At 47.1% G+C, this 17783-nt stretch overlaps 1 protein-coding gene across 1 annotated transcript in view; it reads left to right on the top strand.

Annotated features, from left to right (window-relative positions):
• LOC138252602 (zinc finger and SCAN domain-containing protein 30-like) overlaps positions 1–17783 on the top strand; it is a 92777-nt gene that overhangs the window by 13354 nt on the left and 61640 nt on the right. The window contains exon 2 of the mRNA XM_069205752.1: positions 4516–5378. Coding sequence (XP_069061853.1) covers positions 4742–5378 — 637 coding nt within the window. The 5' untranslated portion in view covers positions 4516–4741. The remainder of the gene's footprint in view (positions 1–4515; positions 5379–17783) is intronic.

Below are 17783 nucleotides of genomic sequence, written 5' to 3'. Positions count from 1 at the left end.
AGAACCACAGGTTCAAATTCTACATGTAATATCTCATTCGAAAGGTATTGCAGGTAAGTACTTTAGGAACTTCAAATCATAAAAATTGCATGTATACTTTTCAAGTTATTGACAAATAGCTGTTTTAAAAGTGGACACTTAGTGCAATTTTCACAGTTCCTGGGGGAGGTAAGTTTTTGTTAGTTTTACCAGGTAAGTAGGACACTTACAGGGTTCAGTTCTTGGTCCAAGGTAGCCCACCGTTGGGGGTTCAGAGCAACCCCAAAGTCACCACACCAGCAGCTCAGGGCCGGTCAGGTGCAGAGTTCAAAGTGGTGCCCAAAACACATAGGCTAGAATGGAGAGAAGGGGGTGCCCCGGTTCCGGTCTGCTTGCAGGTAAGTACCCGCGTCTTCGGAGGGCAGACCAGGGGGGTTTTGTAGGGCACCGGGGGGGACACAAGCCCACACAGAAATTTCACCCTCAGCAGCGCGGGGGCGGCCGGGTGCAGTGTAGAAACAAGCGTCGGGTTCGCAATGTGAGTCTATGAGAGATCTCGGGATCTCTTCAGCGCTGCAGGCAGGCAAGGGGGGGGTTCCTCGGGGAAACCTCCACTTGGGCAAGGGAGAGGGACTCCTGGGGGTCACTTCTCCAGTGAAAGTCCGGTCCTTCAGGTCCTGGGGGCTGCGGGTGCAGGGTCTCTCCCAGGCGTCGGGATTTAGGATTCAAAGAGTCGCGGTCAGGGGAAGCCTCGGGATTCCCTCTGCAGGCGGCGCTGTGGGGGCTCAGGGGGGACAGGTTTTGGTACTCACAGTATCAGAGTAGTCCTGGGGTCCCTCCTGAGGTGTTGGATCTCCACCAGCCGAGTCGGGGTCGCCGGGTGCAGTGTTGCAAGTCTCACGCTTCTTGCGGGGAGCTTGCAGGGTTCTTTCAAGGCTGCTGGAAACAAGGTTGCAGCCTTTCTTGGAGCAGGTCCGCTGTCCTCGGGAGTTTCTTGTCTTTTCGAAGCAGGGGCAGTCCTCAGAGGATGTCGAGGTCGCTGGTCCCTTTGGAAGGCGTCGCTGGAGCAGGATCTTTGGAAGGCAGGAGACAGGCCGGTGAGTTTCTGGAGCCAAGGCAGTAGTCGTCTTCTGGTCTTCCTCTGCAGGGGTTTTCAGCTAGGCAGTCCTTCTTCTTGTAGTTGCAGGAATCTAATTTTCTAGGGTTCAGGGTAGCCCTTAAATACTAAATTTAAGGGCGTGTTTAGGTCTGGGGGGTTAGTAGCCAATGGCTACTAGCCCTGAGGGTGGGTACACCCTCTTTGTGCCTCCTCCCAAGGGGAGGGGGTCACAATCCTAACCCTATTGGGGGAATCCTCCATCTGCAAGATGGAGGATTTCTAAAAGTTAGAGTCACTTCAGCTCAGGACACCTTAGGGGCTGTCCTGACTGGCCAGTGACTCCTCCTTGTTTTTCTCATTATTTTCTCCGGCCTTGCCGCCAAAAGTGGGGCCTGGCCGGAGGGGGCGGGCAACTCCACTAGCTGGAGTGTCCTGCTGGGTTGGCACAAAGGAGGTGAGCCTTTGAGGCTCACCGCCAGGTGTGACAATTCCTGCCTGGGGGAGGTGTTAGCACCTCCACCCAGTGCAGGCTTTGTTACTGGCCTCAGAGTGACAAAGGCACTCTCCCCATGGGGCCAGCAACATGTCTCGGTTTGTGGCAGGCTGCTAAAACTAGTCAGCCTACACAGATAGTCGGTTAAGTTTCAGGGGGCACCTCTAAGGTGCCCTCTGGGGTGTATTTTACAATAAAATGTACACTGGCATCAGTGTGCATTTATTGTGCTGAGAAGTTTGATACCAAACTTCCCAGTTTTCAGTGTAGCCATTATGGTGCTGTGGAGTTCGTGTTTGACAAACTCCCAGACCATATACTCTTATGGCTACCCTGCACTTACAATGTCTAAGGTTTTGTTTAGACACTGTAGGGGTACCATGCTCATGCACTGGTACCCTCACCTATGGTATAGTGCACCCTGCCTTAGGGCTGTAAGGCCTGCTAGAGGGGTGTCTTACCTATACTGCATAGGCAGTGAGAGGCTGGCATGGCACCCTGAGGGGAGTGCCATGTCGACTTACTCGTTTTGTCCTCACTAGCACACACAAGCTGGCAAGCAGTGTGTCTGTGCTGAGTGAGAGGTCTCCAGGGTGGCATAAGACATGCTGCAGCCCTTCGAGACCTTCCTTGGCATCAGGGCCCTTGGTACTAGAAGTACCAGTTACAAGGGACTTATCTGGATGCCAGGGTCTGCCAATTGTGGATACAAAAGTACAGGTTAGGGAAAGAACACTGGTGCTGGGGCCTGGTTAGCAGGCCTCAGCACACTTTCAATTGTAAACATAGCATCAGCAAAGGCAAAAAAGTCAGGGGGCAACCATGCCAAGGAGGCATTTCCTTACAGCTGCGAAATAACGTGGACAATATTTCACGCAGGCTGCAGTGGCAGGCCTGTGTAAGAATTGTCTGAGCTCCCTATGGGTGGCAAAAGAAATGCTGTAGCCCATATGGATCTCCTGGAACCCCAATACCCTGAGTACCTAAGTACCATATACAAGGGAATTATATGGGTGTTCCAGTGTGCCAATGAGAATTGGTAAATTCAGTCACTAGCCTGCAGTGACAAATTTAGAAAGCAGAGAGAGCATAAACACTGAGGTTCTGGTTAGCAGAGCCTCAGTGATAGTTAGGTACCACACAGGGAACACATATAGGCCACAAACTTATGAGTACTGGAGTCCTGGCTAGCAGGATCCCAGTGACACATATCAAACATACTGACAACATAGGGTTTTCACTATGAGCACTGGGCCCTGGCTAGCAGGATCCCAGTGAGACAGTAAAAACACCCTGGCATATACTCACAAACCGGCCAAAAGTGGGGGTAACAAGGCTAGGAAGAGGCTACCTTCCTACAATGACTCTGCAAAAAGAGCCTTTTCCAACAAAGATGAAGCAGTTATTCAAGGCCACCAGCTGCTTCTGCGTCCAACATGCTCTCAATGTGCTTCTCCGAGGAATGTGCCAGCCCTTCTCTTCCTGGTGAGGGTGCAGGTGTCCTAGGGCCTGATGCAGAGCTTGGTGGATGGATTACGGTGACGGTTTATATTCTATGGGATTTGGATGTCGGCGGACGGGATTTCCAGCACCATTGTCACAGTGTAACCCGTTCCCCTGATTTCTAAATCGGGCCCTTACTTTGGTTCAGTTCAAGTAACTGGTTTGAGGTTTAAGTAGAACACCCACATTTTTTCATAAACTCTGCATACTTGCAATCTCCAAGGATCTGTGGGTACCAAACACTTACTAAGCGCTGGATGGATAACGTCTTCTTTCGATTTTGGGGTGCTCTTGTCTCAACATACCAGGGACCTGATTCTTCCAATAATTCAGGTTTCACAGCTACAACCGCCTTGATTACTAATGTACCGCTGAGCAGTAAGTCTGGCAATGGGCATCATTGTGTTTGCGATTGTCTCTATCAGAGCTGGTTTTACCTTCTTGAAGATGATTTAGTCCACGTGAAGGTGTGTTCAATTTCTGCTTTTGATTTTTGCTCAGATTTGCATGAGCGCCAAATGTTGATGCATACTTAGATGCTAGTTTGGTAAGAGAGACTGGTGAGGTCAACAGTTTAAAAAACAAACCATTATTTCTCAAAGCTCCTTTAGTTTATTTTTTAGCTCAATTTCAAAAATCAGAGCTAATCAAAGAACTGACATTTATTAGAGAGATCTGCTATGTCTGAACACTCCTCTTGTTTATTATTGAGTTTTCCAAAATCCACTTGACTAAAAAATCACTTGATAAATGAACCATAGCTGAAGCTAATCCGGGGCTGTTAGCTGTCAGACCTGAGATAATCTGAGTTATAATGGAAACTCCCCAAATTATTTCATATTCAAAAATTGGAAAGTGAGAAGGCCTTAATCTGAAACTTATTCTTTACATGTATCCACTGCGGAAAATAACAGCAATATTACTTCAGCTGCGATTTATCATGTAATGTATGATTTATCTTTCAACAAAAACATACTATCTCTTGCCCTGATGAAGCAACAACTCAGTGTTTTAAGAGTCGAAACACATGTTGATAAATCTTTGTGATAAATGCCAGTTCTTTTATTAATTTGAATTGGATTTTGGAAATCGCAGTCATAAAAATAAGGAGTATTTATAAATAACTTTGTTTTGGAATGAGAACTGTCGACCTCAACCAGTCTCTTATAAATCTTATGCAGTGTTAGAATGGGACGGTGCACTTTTGAGGTCACCTTGTGTCGATGAATGGCTTGACCTCACCCCCTCTTTGTAACTTGCAAGCTTGGGATGTGATCTGCAGCATCAGCCGTGAGTAGCAGTGAGTGTAGTATTATTATCATCTGCTGTTCACTAGTTGGACTTCCAGAATTACCTAATGAGTGATGCAATGTTTGCAACCATATTAAGGCATGACATGAGCTTCCATTGACACCTTTCCATGTTCTGCTTATTGTTTCAGAGTCCACTGCTGTTCATGGAGGGGAGAAGATCTCATGGGTCTGCACAGATGTGATGTACCACAGGCACCAGCTTTGGAGCCAACAGCCTGGACCTCCCAAAGACAAAAAGGAGCTGGTCATTGGCCTTTGCCGACTTATGTGTCCCCCAGTCCATTGTAAACGTGATGTCAACAGAAATCTACAAATGTGTAGGTCAGTGACTGTCTGGAACTTGTCCCTGTGACCATGGTGCAGTCTTGGAAACAAGGTCAGGTGCAGAGCCACCAGAGGGAGCCCAGTCTGATGTCCATGTGCCCCCAGAATCCAGCCGAAAGCATGGAGCTTGTGAAGATGAACCCCGGCGATGACCCGGAAGCCTTCCTCCGGAAGTTTGAGTGTGTAGCAGAGAATGCCCAGTGGCCCAAGGAGGAGTGGGCCTCTCGGCTGGCACCCTTGTTGTCTGGAGAGGCCCTGGCCATTTACCAAGCTCTGTCCTATTACAGTGCCAAGGATTACGAGCAGGTGAAGGGCTCCTTATTGGATCACCTGGACCGCAGTGAAGAAAGCTACCGGAAGAAGTTCCGCAGCCTTGCTTTCACCTCAGGGCCGCAAAGAGTGGCCTGCCAGCTGCGAGATCTGGGCCGCAGGTGGCTGAAGCCGGAGCTTCGTAGCGCTGCAGAGATTGTGGAGCTCATTGTGGTTGAGCAGTTCATCTGTGTTCTACCAGAGGTGGCAGGAGAATGGTTGAGCCACCACCAAGTGCAGTCCCTGGACCTCGCTGTGCAGTTAATCGAAGGCTTTTTGGCTGCAGGAGATGAGAGGTTTGTGTCTGCGGACTGCACGTCTAATGCTCCAGGCCTCCTGGGTGAACACTCAAATGCAGGTAAGTTGTCTAGAACCTTAAGGTAAGTTGTCTAGCAGTACACAGGGGAGGTGTCCTCTCATTTCCAGTCGTCCAGACTGCAGCTGAAGGGGAGGTGCATGGAAGTAAACACTCTTCCTAGCTCTCAGTGAAAAGGGGAGTCATAGTTTAATATAGGAACCATGCCCTTCTGTTTCCAATGCCCTGTATGTTTGCTGTGCTGTGAAACGCATGTCTGAAATGAGAACTTTGGCATACAGCAACAACTGTGATGCGTAAAAGTGTTGTTTGTGCCCTGTGCCTTCTGCACAGCTGACAACGCGGGAGAAGGAAACTGAGGGAAGGTCTGAAACCATGAAAAAAAAAGTAGGAGTCTTTCTAGACTGGGCTCTTGAAAGAGCCTTCTGTTTATGTTGGCGCACTGGCTGGCTCTCTCCATTGAAATGTTTGTTTCCTCAGCATGCCACACTTTGACACAAGTGTGGCCCATCTGTCACCAATGCTAGAGTCCTTTGACCAGGCTCTGTAAATATCTCTGCTGTCCTTTGGCTGGGCTCGTGCTTTAGAATAGCATGTAGATACATACCAGAGCGTCAGCGAGAGTGAATCTGCTGAGCAGCCAGTGCCTAGAGCGCTACCTTGCTTAGGCTGGCAGTGAAGCCAGAGGTGCTGCACTGGCCTCCTACCGAGGACACCATGTTTTATGATCCTGGTTAATTATTCTTATATCCCAGGATGGGAAGTGCATCTAATAAACCATCCGCACGCTGAGAATCATCTTCAGTCTTTGAGGTTTGCAGGACACTTGTGTCTGTTTCACCTAGCTAGAGTCCAAACCTAACTTGTCTAAAGGCACAAGACCTATGTCACGGTGGCTGCTGGATACACAAATATTTTAATAAACTCATATGTGGTTGTGCCAGCTAAGAGGGAGTGTTGCCTTCTGTCCATGTCAGGAGCCCATGGGACGTGGGTTCTGCTGAGCTTGTAGCAATGCCACACACTTGGGTGCATCACTCTGGGACCAGTCAAAGTGGACTTTTCTACGCACCCTTTCAGTAGTGTCCACTGAGGCCAACTTGGTCTAGAAGTCTAATACTTTGCCTGACGTAGTCGCCTCTTTGATCGCTTACTCATGTGTGGTACCGTTTCCTCCATGGAGACGATTGGATGGTGAAACCTTTTGCTGATAGTCATCAACTTAGTTGATTTTGTCTGCGAATCTTAACCACAGATTCTTTTTTACTCAATAGACTCTGACTGATACCTTGAACTGTGGGTTCTTCATCACCCAGGTAAACATTTCAGAAAAGCTGGTTCTCTGGTTCTGAAGTGACCTAGAAAACTGCCAACAGAGCGTTTTCAGAATTCATGGTCATTTGAAACTGGAGACGCTTGCCCTGTGTTTGTGCGCGAAGCAGGAAGCAGTGGAAATGGAGCTTTGTGACAAGTGTCACCTTGATTGATCAGTGTATGTGACTAATGTTCAGATGAGAGCGCTGTATGAATGAAGATGACACAGGGGCAGATATATTGTGAGGAAGGACCTGCATGGACCAGTGTGCACTTTGCACGTATTAAGGTGCACGACTGCTGTGTTCCACAGATGAATGCGTATTATGTAAGAGTGTAATAGAGAATAGATGTATCTTATGAGTACGTTTGTGGGCTTCAAAACTGTATTTATTTTGAGCAAGCATTTCTCCCAGAAACCCTGTGCTTGATTAGAGTAGCTATGTGTGTGATGTCAGCCGGATGCACATTGAGACATGGTGTGGAGGGTGTCTGGTTAGTGATGGTCATGGGTGAGAAAGCAGCCGGACGCACATTGAGACATGTATCGGAGAGGTGTCTGGTTAGTGATGGTCAGACAGAGGGCGTCTGGTTAGTGATGGTCAGACAGAGGGCGTCTGGTTAGTGATGGTCAATGTAGGAAGTTGGCTCTGTATGTGCTATTTCAAAGTAAGGAATAGCATGCACAGAGTCCAAGGGTTCCCCTTAGAGGTAAGATAGTGGCAAAAAGAGATAATACTAATGCTCTATTTTGTGGTAGTGTGGTCGAGCAGTAGGCTTATCAAAGGAGTAGTGTTAAGCATTTGTTGTACATACACACAGGCAATAAAGGAGGAACACACACTCGGAGACAAATCCAGCCAATAGGTTTTGTTATAGAAAAATATATTTTCTTAGTTTATTTTAAGAACCACAGGTTCAAATTCTACATGTAATATCTCATTTGAAAGGTATTGCAGGTAAGTACTTTAGGAACTTTGAATAATTACAGTAGCATATATACTTTTCACATAAAACACAAATAGCTGTTTTAAAAGTGGACACAGTGCAATTTTCACAGTTCCTGGGGGAGGTAAAGTATTGTTAGTTTTAGCAGGTAAGTAAATTACCTACAGGTTTCAGTTTTGGGTCCAAGGTAGCCCACCGTTGGGGGTTCAGAGCAACCCCAAAGTTACCACACCAGCAGCTCAGGGCCGGTCAGGTGCAGAGGTCAAAGAGGTGCCCAAAACACATAGGCTTCAATGGAGAGAAGGGGATGCCCCGGTTCCAGTCTGCCAGCAGGTAAGTACCTGCGTCTTCAGAGGGCAGACCAGGGGGGTTTTGTAGGGCACCGGGGGGACACAAGTCCACACAGAAAGTACACCCTCAGCAGCGCGGGCGGCCGGGTGCAGTGTGCAATCAAGCGTCTGGTTCTCTGTAGGTTTCAATGGGAGACCAAGGGGTCTCTTCAGCGGTGCAGGCAGGCAAGTGGGGGGCTCCTCGGGGTAGCCACCACCTAGGCAAGAGAGAGGGCCTCCTGGGGGTCACTCCTGCACTGAAGTTCCGTTCCTTCAGGTGCTGGGAGCTGCGGGTGCAGGGTCTTTTCCAGCCGTCGGGATTTTAGAGTCAGGCAGTCGCGGTCAGGGGGTGCCTCGGGATTCCCTCTGCAGGCGTCGCTGTGGGGGCTCAGGGGGGACAACTTTGGTTACTCGCGGTCTCGGAGTCGCCGGAGGGTCCTCCCTGAGGTGTTGGTTCTCCACCAGTCGAGTCGGGGTCGCCGGGTGCAGTGTTGCAAGTCTCACGTTTCTTGCGGGGATTTGCAGGGGTCTTTAAATCTGCTCCTCCGTAACAAAGTTGCAGTCATTTTGGAGCAGTGCCGCTGTCCTCGGGAGTTTCTTGTCTTTCTTGAAGCAGGGCAGTCCTCTGAGGATTCAGAGGTCGCTGGTCCTGGGGAAAGCGTCGCTGTAGCAGGTTTCTTTGGAAGGCAGGGGACAGGCCGGTAGGACTGGGGCCAAAGCAGTTGGTGTCTTCTTTCTTCTTCTGCAGGGGTTTTCAGCTCAGCAGTCCTCTTCTTCTTGTAAGTTGCAGGAATCTAAATTCTTAGGTTCAGGGGAGCCCTAAATACTAAATTTAAGGGCGTGTTTAGGTCTGGGGGGTTAGTAGCCAATGGCTACTAGCCCTGAGGGTGGGTACACCCTCTTTGTGCCTCCTCCCAAGGGGAGGGGATCACAATCCTATCCCTATTGGGGGAATCCTCCATCTGCAAGATGGAGGATTTCTAAAAGTTAGAGTCACTTCAGCTAAGGACACCTTAGGGGCTGTCCTGACTGGCCAGTGACTCCTCCTTGTTTTTCTCATTATTTCCTCCGGCCTTGCCGCCAAAAGTGGGGCCGTGGCCGGAGAGGGCGGGCAACTCCACTAGCTGGAGTGCCCTGCGGTGCTGGAACAAAGGGGGTGAGCCTTTGAGGCTCACCGCCAGGTGTTACAGCTCCTGCCTGGGGGAGGTGTTAGCATCTCCACCCAGTGCAGGCTTTGTTACTGGCCTCAGAGTGACAAAGGCACTCTCCCCATGGGGCCAGCAACATGTCTGGTGTGTGGCAGGCTGCTGGAACCAGTCAGCCTACACAGATAGTCGGTTAAGGTTTCAGGGGGCACCTCTAAGGTGCCCTCTGGGGTGTATTTCACAATAAAATGTACACTGGCATCAGTGTGCATTTATTGTGCTGAGAAGTTTGATACCAAACTTCCCATTTTTCAGTGTAGCCATTATGGTGCTGTGGAGTTAGTGTTTGACAAACTCCCAGACCATATACTCTTATGGCTACCCTGCACTTACAATGTCTAAGGTTTGGCTTAGACACTGTAGGGGCACAGTGCTCATGCACTGGTGCCCTCACCTATGGTATAGTGCACCCTGCCTTAGGGCTGTAAGGCCTGCTAGAGGGGTGACTTATTTATACTTGCATAGGCAGTGAGAGGCTGGCATGGCACCCTGAGGGGAGTGCCATGTCGACTTACTCATTTTGTTCTCACCAGCACACACAAGCTGGCAAGCAGTGTGTCTGTGCTGAGTGAGGGGTCCCCAGGGTGGCATAAGACATGCTGCAGCCCTTAGAGACCTTCCCTGGCATCAGGGCCCTAGGTACCAGAGGTACCAGTTACAAGGGACTTACCTGGATGCCAGGGTGTGCCAATTGTGGATACAAAAGTACAGTTTAGGGAAAGAACACTGGTGCTGGGGCCTGGTTAGCAGGCCTCAGCACACTTTCAATTCAAAACATAGCATCAGCAAAGGCAAAACGTCAGGGGGTAACCATGCCAAGGAGGCATTTCCTTACACAACCCCCCCCCCCCCCCCCCAAAACGAAAGAGGATGAGACTAACCTTTCCCAAGAGAGTCTTCATTTTCTAAGTGGAAGAACCTGGAAAGGCCATCTGCATTGGCATGGGCAGTCCCAGGTCTGTGTTCCACTATAAAGTCCATTCCCTGTAGGGAGATGGACCACCTCAACAGTTTTGGATTTTCACCTTTCATTTGCATCAGCCATCTGAGAGGTCTGTGGTCAGTTTGAACTACAAAGTGAGTACCAAAGAGGTATGGTCTCAGCTTCTTCAGGGACCAAACCACAGCAAAGGCCTCCCTCTCAATGGCACTCCAACGCTGCTCCCTGGGGAGTAACCTCCTGCTAATAAAAGCAACAGGCTGGTCAAGGCCATCATCATTTGTTTGGGACAAAACTGCCCCTATCCCATGTTCAGAGGTGTAGTGCTTGTCTCTTATCTAGTTTCTAAGCACTAACATAACACACCAGAAATGCACTTCTGAGTTCAAAGAAGACTTTTATTGTTGTTAATTCTTCCCCAACCACAATTTTTATGAATGACGAATTAGTAGCTTTCAAGCCCGCGTTAATCAAACAAAATATATCAGTTTGCAATATACACAGCAGGTTATATTTATAAGATATTGAATGCAAAGCAAAACAAATACTTCACCGTGTGGGAAACTATTTACAGCTTCATCTTTCTAAGGTCTGCAAGCTGATGACCCCCTGTCAGCCGCGAGAAAGAGATTCATCTACCCACACGGGATTGCTGCCAGCTGGCGCCAAGCTCCAGCACGAGGTCCGGCAGATTCGAATCTGAATCTCTGCAGCCTGTGACATTCGTTACAAAGGTGTGCCCCCTCCTCTCAGACTCGGGAAAGCTGAGCAAGCCTTTGGAGACTGGCCAGGTCTCCGAGACTTCTCCTCTTCCCAGGCTCAAGCGGAGAGAAAAACACCCAGTGTACCCTCTCTTATCAGGTCTAGTCTACTGTGAGAAAAACATCTTGGTTCATCTTGTGCAAAAACACAGCTTGGAAAAATACAGCTTGAATTCTCAACTGCAATGTCTAACTCCACGTTAAAGGCAATGGGCAGCTAACCTAAGTATCAAATGCAATGTCTAGTGTCATGTCAAAGCCAACAGGCAGCTGAGCTGAATACAAAATGCAATGTATAATATCATGTCAAAGCCAATAGGCAGCTGAGCTGAATACAGGATGTAATATCTGATAGCATGTCAAAGCCAATAGGCAGCTAAACTGAATACATCATGTCAAAGTCAATAGGCAGAATACAGAATGTAATGGCTAATGCAATGTCAAATGCCAATAGGCGGCTAAACTGAACAAAACATACAATGTGCTACTGGTGAACATTGAGCAACTAATAAGCGCAGTGGTGAAACACAAAGTCATTGGTCAAACAAACTCCATTAAATGGCAGGACATTCCGCCCTTTGACCAATGAATTTTTGTTTCACATATCTCTTGTTTCAAACAAAAACAAAAAAAACATCAGCACAAAAAAAAACATTATCAGCAAGTCACATTTGAATGATCAAAGCAATCCCTGTAAAGCAATAGAAGTGAATTAACACATTGATCTCATAACCTTTCACCTCAGATACATCTACATAGAAAAGACTGAGCAATTTGTACTCTGAATGAGTCTCTAATTCAACAGTGTTAGCAATTTGATGTAGCATGAGTTCTACTCATGTAAAGGTGCACGGTCCACCTGAAAGGTATGCTGGAAGGTAAGCAAAAGTCAGAGTTCCATACGAAAGGGGGAAAAAAAATAAAACACAGCTTAGTTCCAGTGGAAGAATGCAATGAAACAAGTTGAACTTGAACTGAAGGCGCAGTTTGCGCAAAATGGATCCATGGTGCTGGCACTTTACTCAGCCAAGTTCAGATTGGGGGTTCGGTCCCTTCCCCGACCCCACATGCACACACCGGAAGGGGGACCACACAGCACACTCAGGGACAGTAGCGAAACGTGGTAGGATCTGCAAAAGAAACAAGTATGACTTTTCTTGCAAATAACATTTTTCATTTAAACTGCACCCTTCTTCTTTCTTTCCCTGTTTTATAATCAGCAGGACGTTTTTGGGGCCCTTTGTTATATTCTCTGCAGGTTCTGGAGGATCACTTGGGGCTTCAGCCCACACATCAGCACTGAGGTTTTTATCTGCTGCACCACAGCTTCCCTTTTCTTGCACTGTCAGAAGGGCTGGGGCAGACTCATTCTTTACCAAACCTCCATTCACTGTACTTTTGTCAATTTGGGCCATTCTGTCTCCAATTTGTATGAATGAATCAGATTCTTTTCTAGGTATCAGCATAATTTCGATTTTTCCTTGGTAGTTTGCAGCAATCACTCTCCCTAAAACCTGATCAATTTGCCATTTCTGTCCTGGTAACTTTCCTCTCCCCAACTGCTCTGTGACTGCTTGCATGACAGATTGCTTTTGTGCGTGCTGCACAGTTTTTATCAAATCTAGGGGAATGTGCATCTCTCTCATCTCTGCCCACCTGTAAGTGGCCTTTTCTCTCAGCTGTTCACATTTCTGGGGCACCCACTTAGCCATCCCCACTAAGGCAGAATTCTGGGTGAACACTTCTCTCTCTGAATTTTTCTCATTAACATCTGCAAGGTAATTGAACCAGTTAGGTACAAGCCATGTGGAAAAACAAACAGCTAAAACATTAGCAAAGAACCAAAAATCTGCGTAAAAATGACACATCTCACGTAGCTCTTGCTTTAAAATCTGACACACATTATACAACTCTATTCCTTCTCCTGTGCCAGAAAACAACATTTCAGTCAATGAATCATTAGTAAAACAAACATGCTTTTTATCTTCAGTGGACACGAATTCAAATGGTGCACTCAACTTCATTGTTGACTGTTTTACCTGTGGTACTCTAGCCCTGTCTTGCAAGTACCAAATCCATTGTATGATTCTAGCTAGGGGCACTATTTTCTTCCCTTGTTCTTGAATTACATGTACATAAGTATTTCCTTCTTGCACTGCGCAGAAACCTAAAGTCTGCATTATTTCATTTGCCAAATCACAAGCGCGCAGCTGCATATTATTTTTCACAGTGACCATATACCAAAGTGTTAGGATTTCACTCAGATGAGGGCTATTCTGTTTCCTAAAATCAAACAAGCTAATGAAACTCTGTGTCTCTTTCTCTAAAATCTTTTGTTTTACTTGGGCATTTTGCAACGGTAACTCGTAAATCACATTCTGGTCTCTCTTGTCCGTGTTATCAGTAAAGGAATGCATTTTGGCTGCCAAAAACCCTGGCTCACACGAAAACTCAAAGCAGCTCGGAGCTGTCTTAACCCCCTCATTACTGGAATGGGAAAAGAAAGATTCTTCTACAACAGCATTTTTATAACTTTCAGCATTATTTTGAATTATTGTATTCTGGCTAATTTGCTCACGTAAATTCCTATTTTCATGTTCCAAGTGCCTACATTTCTCCTGCATTTCTCTATAAGCAGATAAAGATATCCAGACCTTTCTGTCATCATTACTTCCAAAAGACACATTTTCTACATATGTACAACAGAAATTATTTCTCAAAGCACTATCAGGCCGTTTAGCTACACATGCATTTTCAAACATGGTCTGCCGTGCTTCTGTAATTTTCCAAACAGAAAACAATTCACAGTTTTTCATAGCACCATCGGGCAGTTTAACAACACATGCATTCTCAGACATGGTCTGCCGTGCTACTGTGATTCTCCAAACAACAAAAAACAATTCCTGTAATTCTCCAAACAACAAAAAACAATTACACTTTTAAAGTGTGCACGTAGAAATCTACTAACTCGTCAAACCCCTTAATCAACTCTTAATGATCGACCCCACTTCTGGTATCAATTGTAGTGCTTGTCTCTTATCTAGTTTCTAAGCACTAACATAACACACCAGAAATGCACTTCTGAGTTCAAAGAAGACTTTTATTGTTGTTAATTCTTCCCCAACCACAATTTTTATGAATGACAAATTAGTAGCTTTCAAGCCCGCGTTAATCAAACAAAATATATCAGTTTGCAATATACACAGCAGGTTATATTTATAAGATATTGAATGCAAAGCAAAACAAATACTTCACCGTGTGGGAAACTATTTACAGCTTCATCTTTCTAAGGTCTGCAAGCTGATGACCCCCTGTCAGCCGCGAGAAAGAGATTCATCTACCCACACGGGATTGCTGGCAGCTGGCGCCAAGCTCCAGCACGAGGTCCGGCAGATTCGAATCTGAATCTCTGCAGCCTGTGACATTCGTTACAAAGGTGTGCCCCCTCCTCTCAGACTCGGGAAAGCTGAGCAAGCCTTTGCAGACTGGCCAGGTCTCCGAGACTTCTCCTCTTCCCAGGCTCAAGCGGAGAGAAAAACACCCAGTGTACCCTCTCTTATCAGGTCTAGTCTACTGTGAGAAAAACATCTTGGTTCATCTTGTGCAAAAACACAGCTTGGAAAAATACAGCTTGAATTCTCATCTGCAATGTCTAACTCCACGTTAAAGGCAATGGGCAGCTAACCTAAGTATCAAATGCAATGTCTAGTGTCATGTCAAAGCCAACAGGCAGCTGAGCTGAATACAAAATGCAATGTATAATATCATGTCAAAGCCAATAGGCAGCTGAGCTGAATACAGGATGTAATATCTAATAGCATGTCAAAGCCAATAGGCAGCTAAACTGAATACATCATGTCAAAGTCAATAGGCAGAATACAGAATGTAATGGCTAATGCAATGTCAAATGCCAATAGGCGGCTAAACTGAACAAAACATACAATGTGCTACTGGTGAACATTGAGCAACTAATAAGCGCAGTGGTGAAACACAAAGTCATTGGTCAAACAAACTCCATTAAATGGCAGGACAAGAGGCATCTGTCTGCACAGTGAACTGCTTGGAGTAATCTGGAGCTTTTAGAACTGGTGCTGTGCACATTGCTTGTTTCAGGGTGGCAAAGGCCTGTTGGCATTCTACAGTCCAGTTTACCTTCTTGGGCATTTTCTTGGAGGTGAGTTCTGTGAGGGCTGTCACAATGGATCCATATCTCTTCACAAACCTCCTATAGTACCCAGTCAAGCCAAGGAATGCCCTGACTTGAGTCTGGGGTTTTGGAGCTGCCCAGTCCAGAATAGTCTGGATCTTAGGCTGGAGTGGCTGAACTTGGCCTCCACCTACAAGGTGTCCCAAGTAAACCACAGTTCCCTGCCCTATCTGGCATTTGGATGCCTTAATAGAGAGGCCTGCTGATTGCAGAGCCTTCAAAACCTTCTTCAGGTGGACCAAGTGATCCTGCCAGGTGGAGCTAAAGACCGCATTATCATCAAGATAAGCTGCACTAAAGGATTCCAACCCAGCAAGGACTTGATTCACCATCCTTTGGAAGGTGGCAGGGGCATTCTTTAAACCAAAGGGCATAACAGTAAACTGATAATGCCCATCAGGTGTGGAGAATGCTGTTTTCTCTTTTGCTCCAGGTGCCATTTTGATTTGCCAGTACCCTGCTGTTAAGTCAAAGGTACTTAAGAATTTGCCAGCACCTAATTTATCAATCAGCTCATCAGCTCTAGGAATGGGATGGGCATCTGTCTTGGTGACAGAATTAAGACCTCTGTAGTCCACACAAAACCTCATTTCTCTCTTTCCATCTTTGGTGTGAGGTTTGGGGACTAAGACCACTGGACTAGCCCAGGGGCTGTCCGAGTGCTCAATTACTCCCAATTCCAGCATCTTGTGGACTTCCACCTTGATGCTTTCCTTAACTTGATCAGACTGTCTGAATATTTTGTTTTTGACAGGCATGCTGTCTCCTGTGTCCACATCATGGGTACACGGGTGTGTCTGACCAGGGGTTAGGGAAAAGAGCTCAGCAAACCGCTGCAGGACCTTCCTACAGTCAGATTGCTGTTGGCCAGAGAGGGTGTCTGAATAGATCACTCCATCCACTGAGCCATCTTTAGGGTCTGAGGAGAGGAGATCAGGGAGAGGCTCACTCTCAGCTTCCTGGTCCTCATCTGTTACCATCAACAGATTTACATCAGCCCTGTCATGGAAGAGTTTTAGGCGGTTTACATGGATCACGCTCTTGGGGCTCCTGCTTGTGCCTAGGTCCACCAGGTAGGTGACCTGACTCTTCTTCTCTAGGATTGGGTAAGGGCCACTCCATCTGTCCTGAAGTGCCCTGGGATCCACAGGCTCCAAAACCCAGACTTTCTGCCCTGGTTGAAATTCAACCATTGCAGCCTTTTGGTCATACCAAAACGTCTGGAGCTGTTGGCTGGCCTCAAGGTTTTTACTTGCCTTTTCCATGTACTCTGCCATTCTTGAGCGAAGGCCAAGTACATAGTCCACTATGTCTTGTTTAGGCTCATGAAGAGGTCTCTCCCAGCTTTCTTTAACAAGAGCAAGTGGTCCCCTTACAGGGTAGCCAAACAGATGTTCAAAGGGTGAGAACCCTACTCCCTTCTGAGGCACCTCTCTGTAAGCGAAAAGCAGACATGGCAAGAGGATATCCCATCTCCTTTTGAGTTTTTCTGGGAGCCCCATGATCATGCCCTTTTAATGTCTTGTTGAATCTCTCAACAAGGCCATTAGTTTGTGGATGATATGGTGTAGTGAACTTATAAGTCACTCCACACTCATTCCACATGTGTTTCAGGTATGCTGACATGAAGTTGGTACCTCTGTCAGACACCACCTCCTTAGGGAAGCCCACTCTGGTAAAGATACCAATGAGGGCCTTGGCTACTGCAGGGGCAGTAGTCGTCCTAAGGGGAATAGCTTCAGGATACCTAGTAGCATGATCCACCACTACTAGGATGTACATATTTCCTGAGGTTGTGGGAGGTTCAAGTGGACCCACTATGTCCACACCCACTCTTTCAAAGGGGACCCCCACCACTGGAAGTGGAATGAGGGGGGCCTTTGGATGTCCACCTGTCTTACCACTGGCTTGACAGGTGGTACAGGAGACACAAAACTCCTTAACTTTCTGGGACATGTTGGGCCAGTAGAAGTGGTTGACTAACCTCTCCCACGTCTTGGTTTGTCCCAAATGCCCAGCAAGTGGAATATCATGGGCTAAGGTCAGAATAAACTCTCTGAACTCCTGAGGCACTACCACTCTCCTAGTGGCACCAGGTTTGGGATCTCTTGCCTCAGTGTAGAGGAGTCCATCTTCCCAATAGACCCTATGTGTTCCAGTTTTCTTGCCATTGGACTCTTCAGCAGCTTGCTGCCTAAGGCCTTCAAGAGAGGGACAGGTTTCTTGTCCCTTACACAACTCTTCCCTTGAGGGTCCCCCTGGGCCCAAGAGCTCAACCTGATAAGGTTCCAGCTCCATAGGCTCAATTCCCTCAGAGGGCAGAACTTCTTCCTGAGAAGAGAGGTTCTCTTTTTCTTGTTGTGTTGCAGCTGGTTTCCCAGCTGACTTTCCTTTTCTCTTGGTAGGCTGGGCCTTTCTTCCAGACTCCAGCTCTACTTTTTCACCCTGTGCCTTGCACTGTGCCCTTGTCTTGACACACACCAGAGCAGGGATACCCAGCATGGCTGCATGGGTTTTCAGTTCTACCTCAGCCCATGCTGAGGACTCCAGGTCATTTCCAAGCAAACAGTCTACTGGGATATTTGAGGAGACCACTGTAGGAAAGTACCATCTTGCCTGGCATGTTACCCCCATTTTTTCACTGCATATATGTTGTTTTAGTTGTATGTGTCACTGGGACCCTGGTAACCCAGGGCCCCAGTGCTCATAAGTGTGCCTGAATGTGTTACCTGTGTAGTGACTA

This window comes from Pleurodeles waltl, chromosome 1_2 (genome assembly GCF_031143425.1).
Source record: "Pleurodeles waltl isolate 20211129_DDA chromosome 1_2, aPleWal1.hap1.20221129, whole genome shotgun sequence".
Taxonomy (NCBI): Eukaryota; Metazoa; Chordata; class Amphibia; order Caudata; family Salamandridae; genus Pleurodeles; species Pleurodeles waltl.
This window is presented reverse-complemented; position numbering and strand designations above follow the sequence as displayed.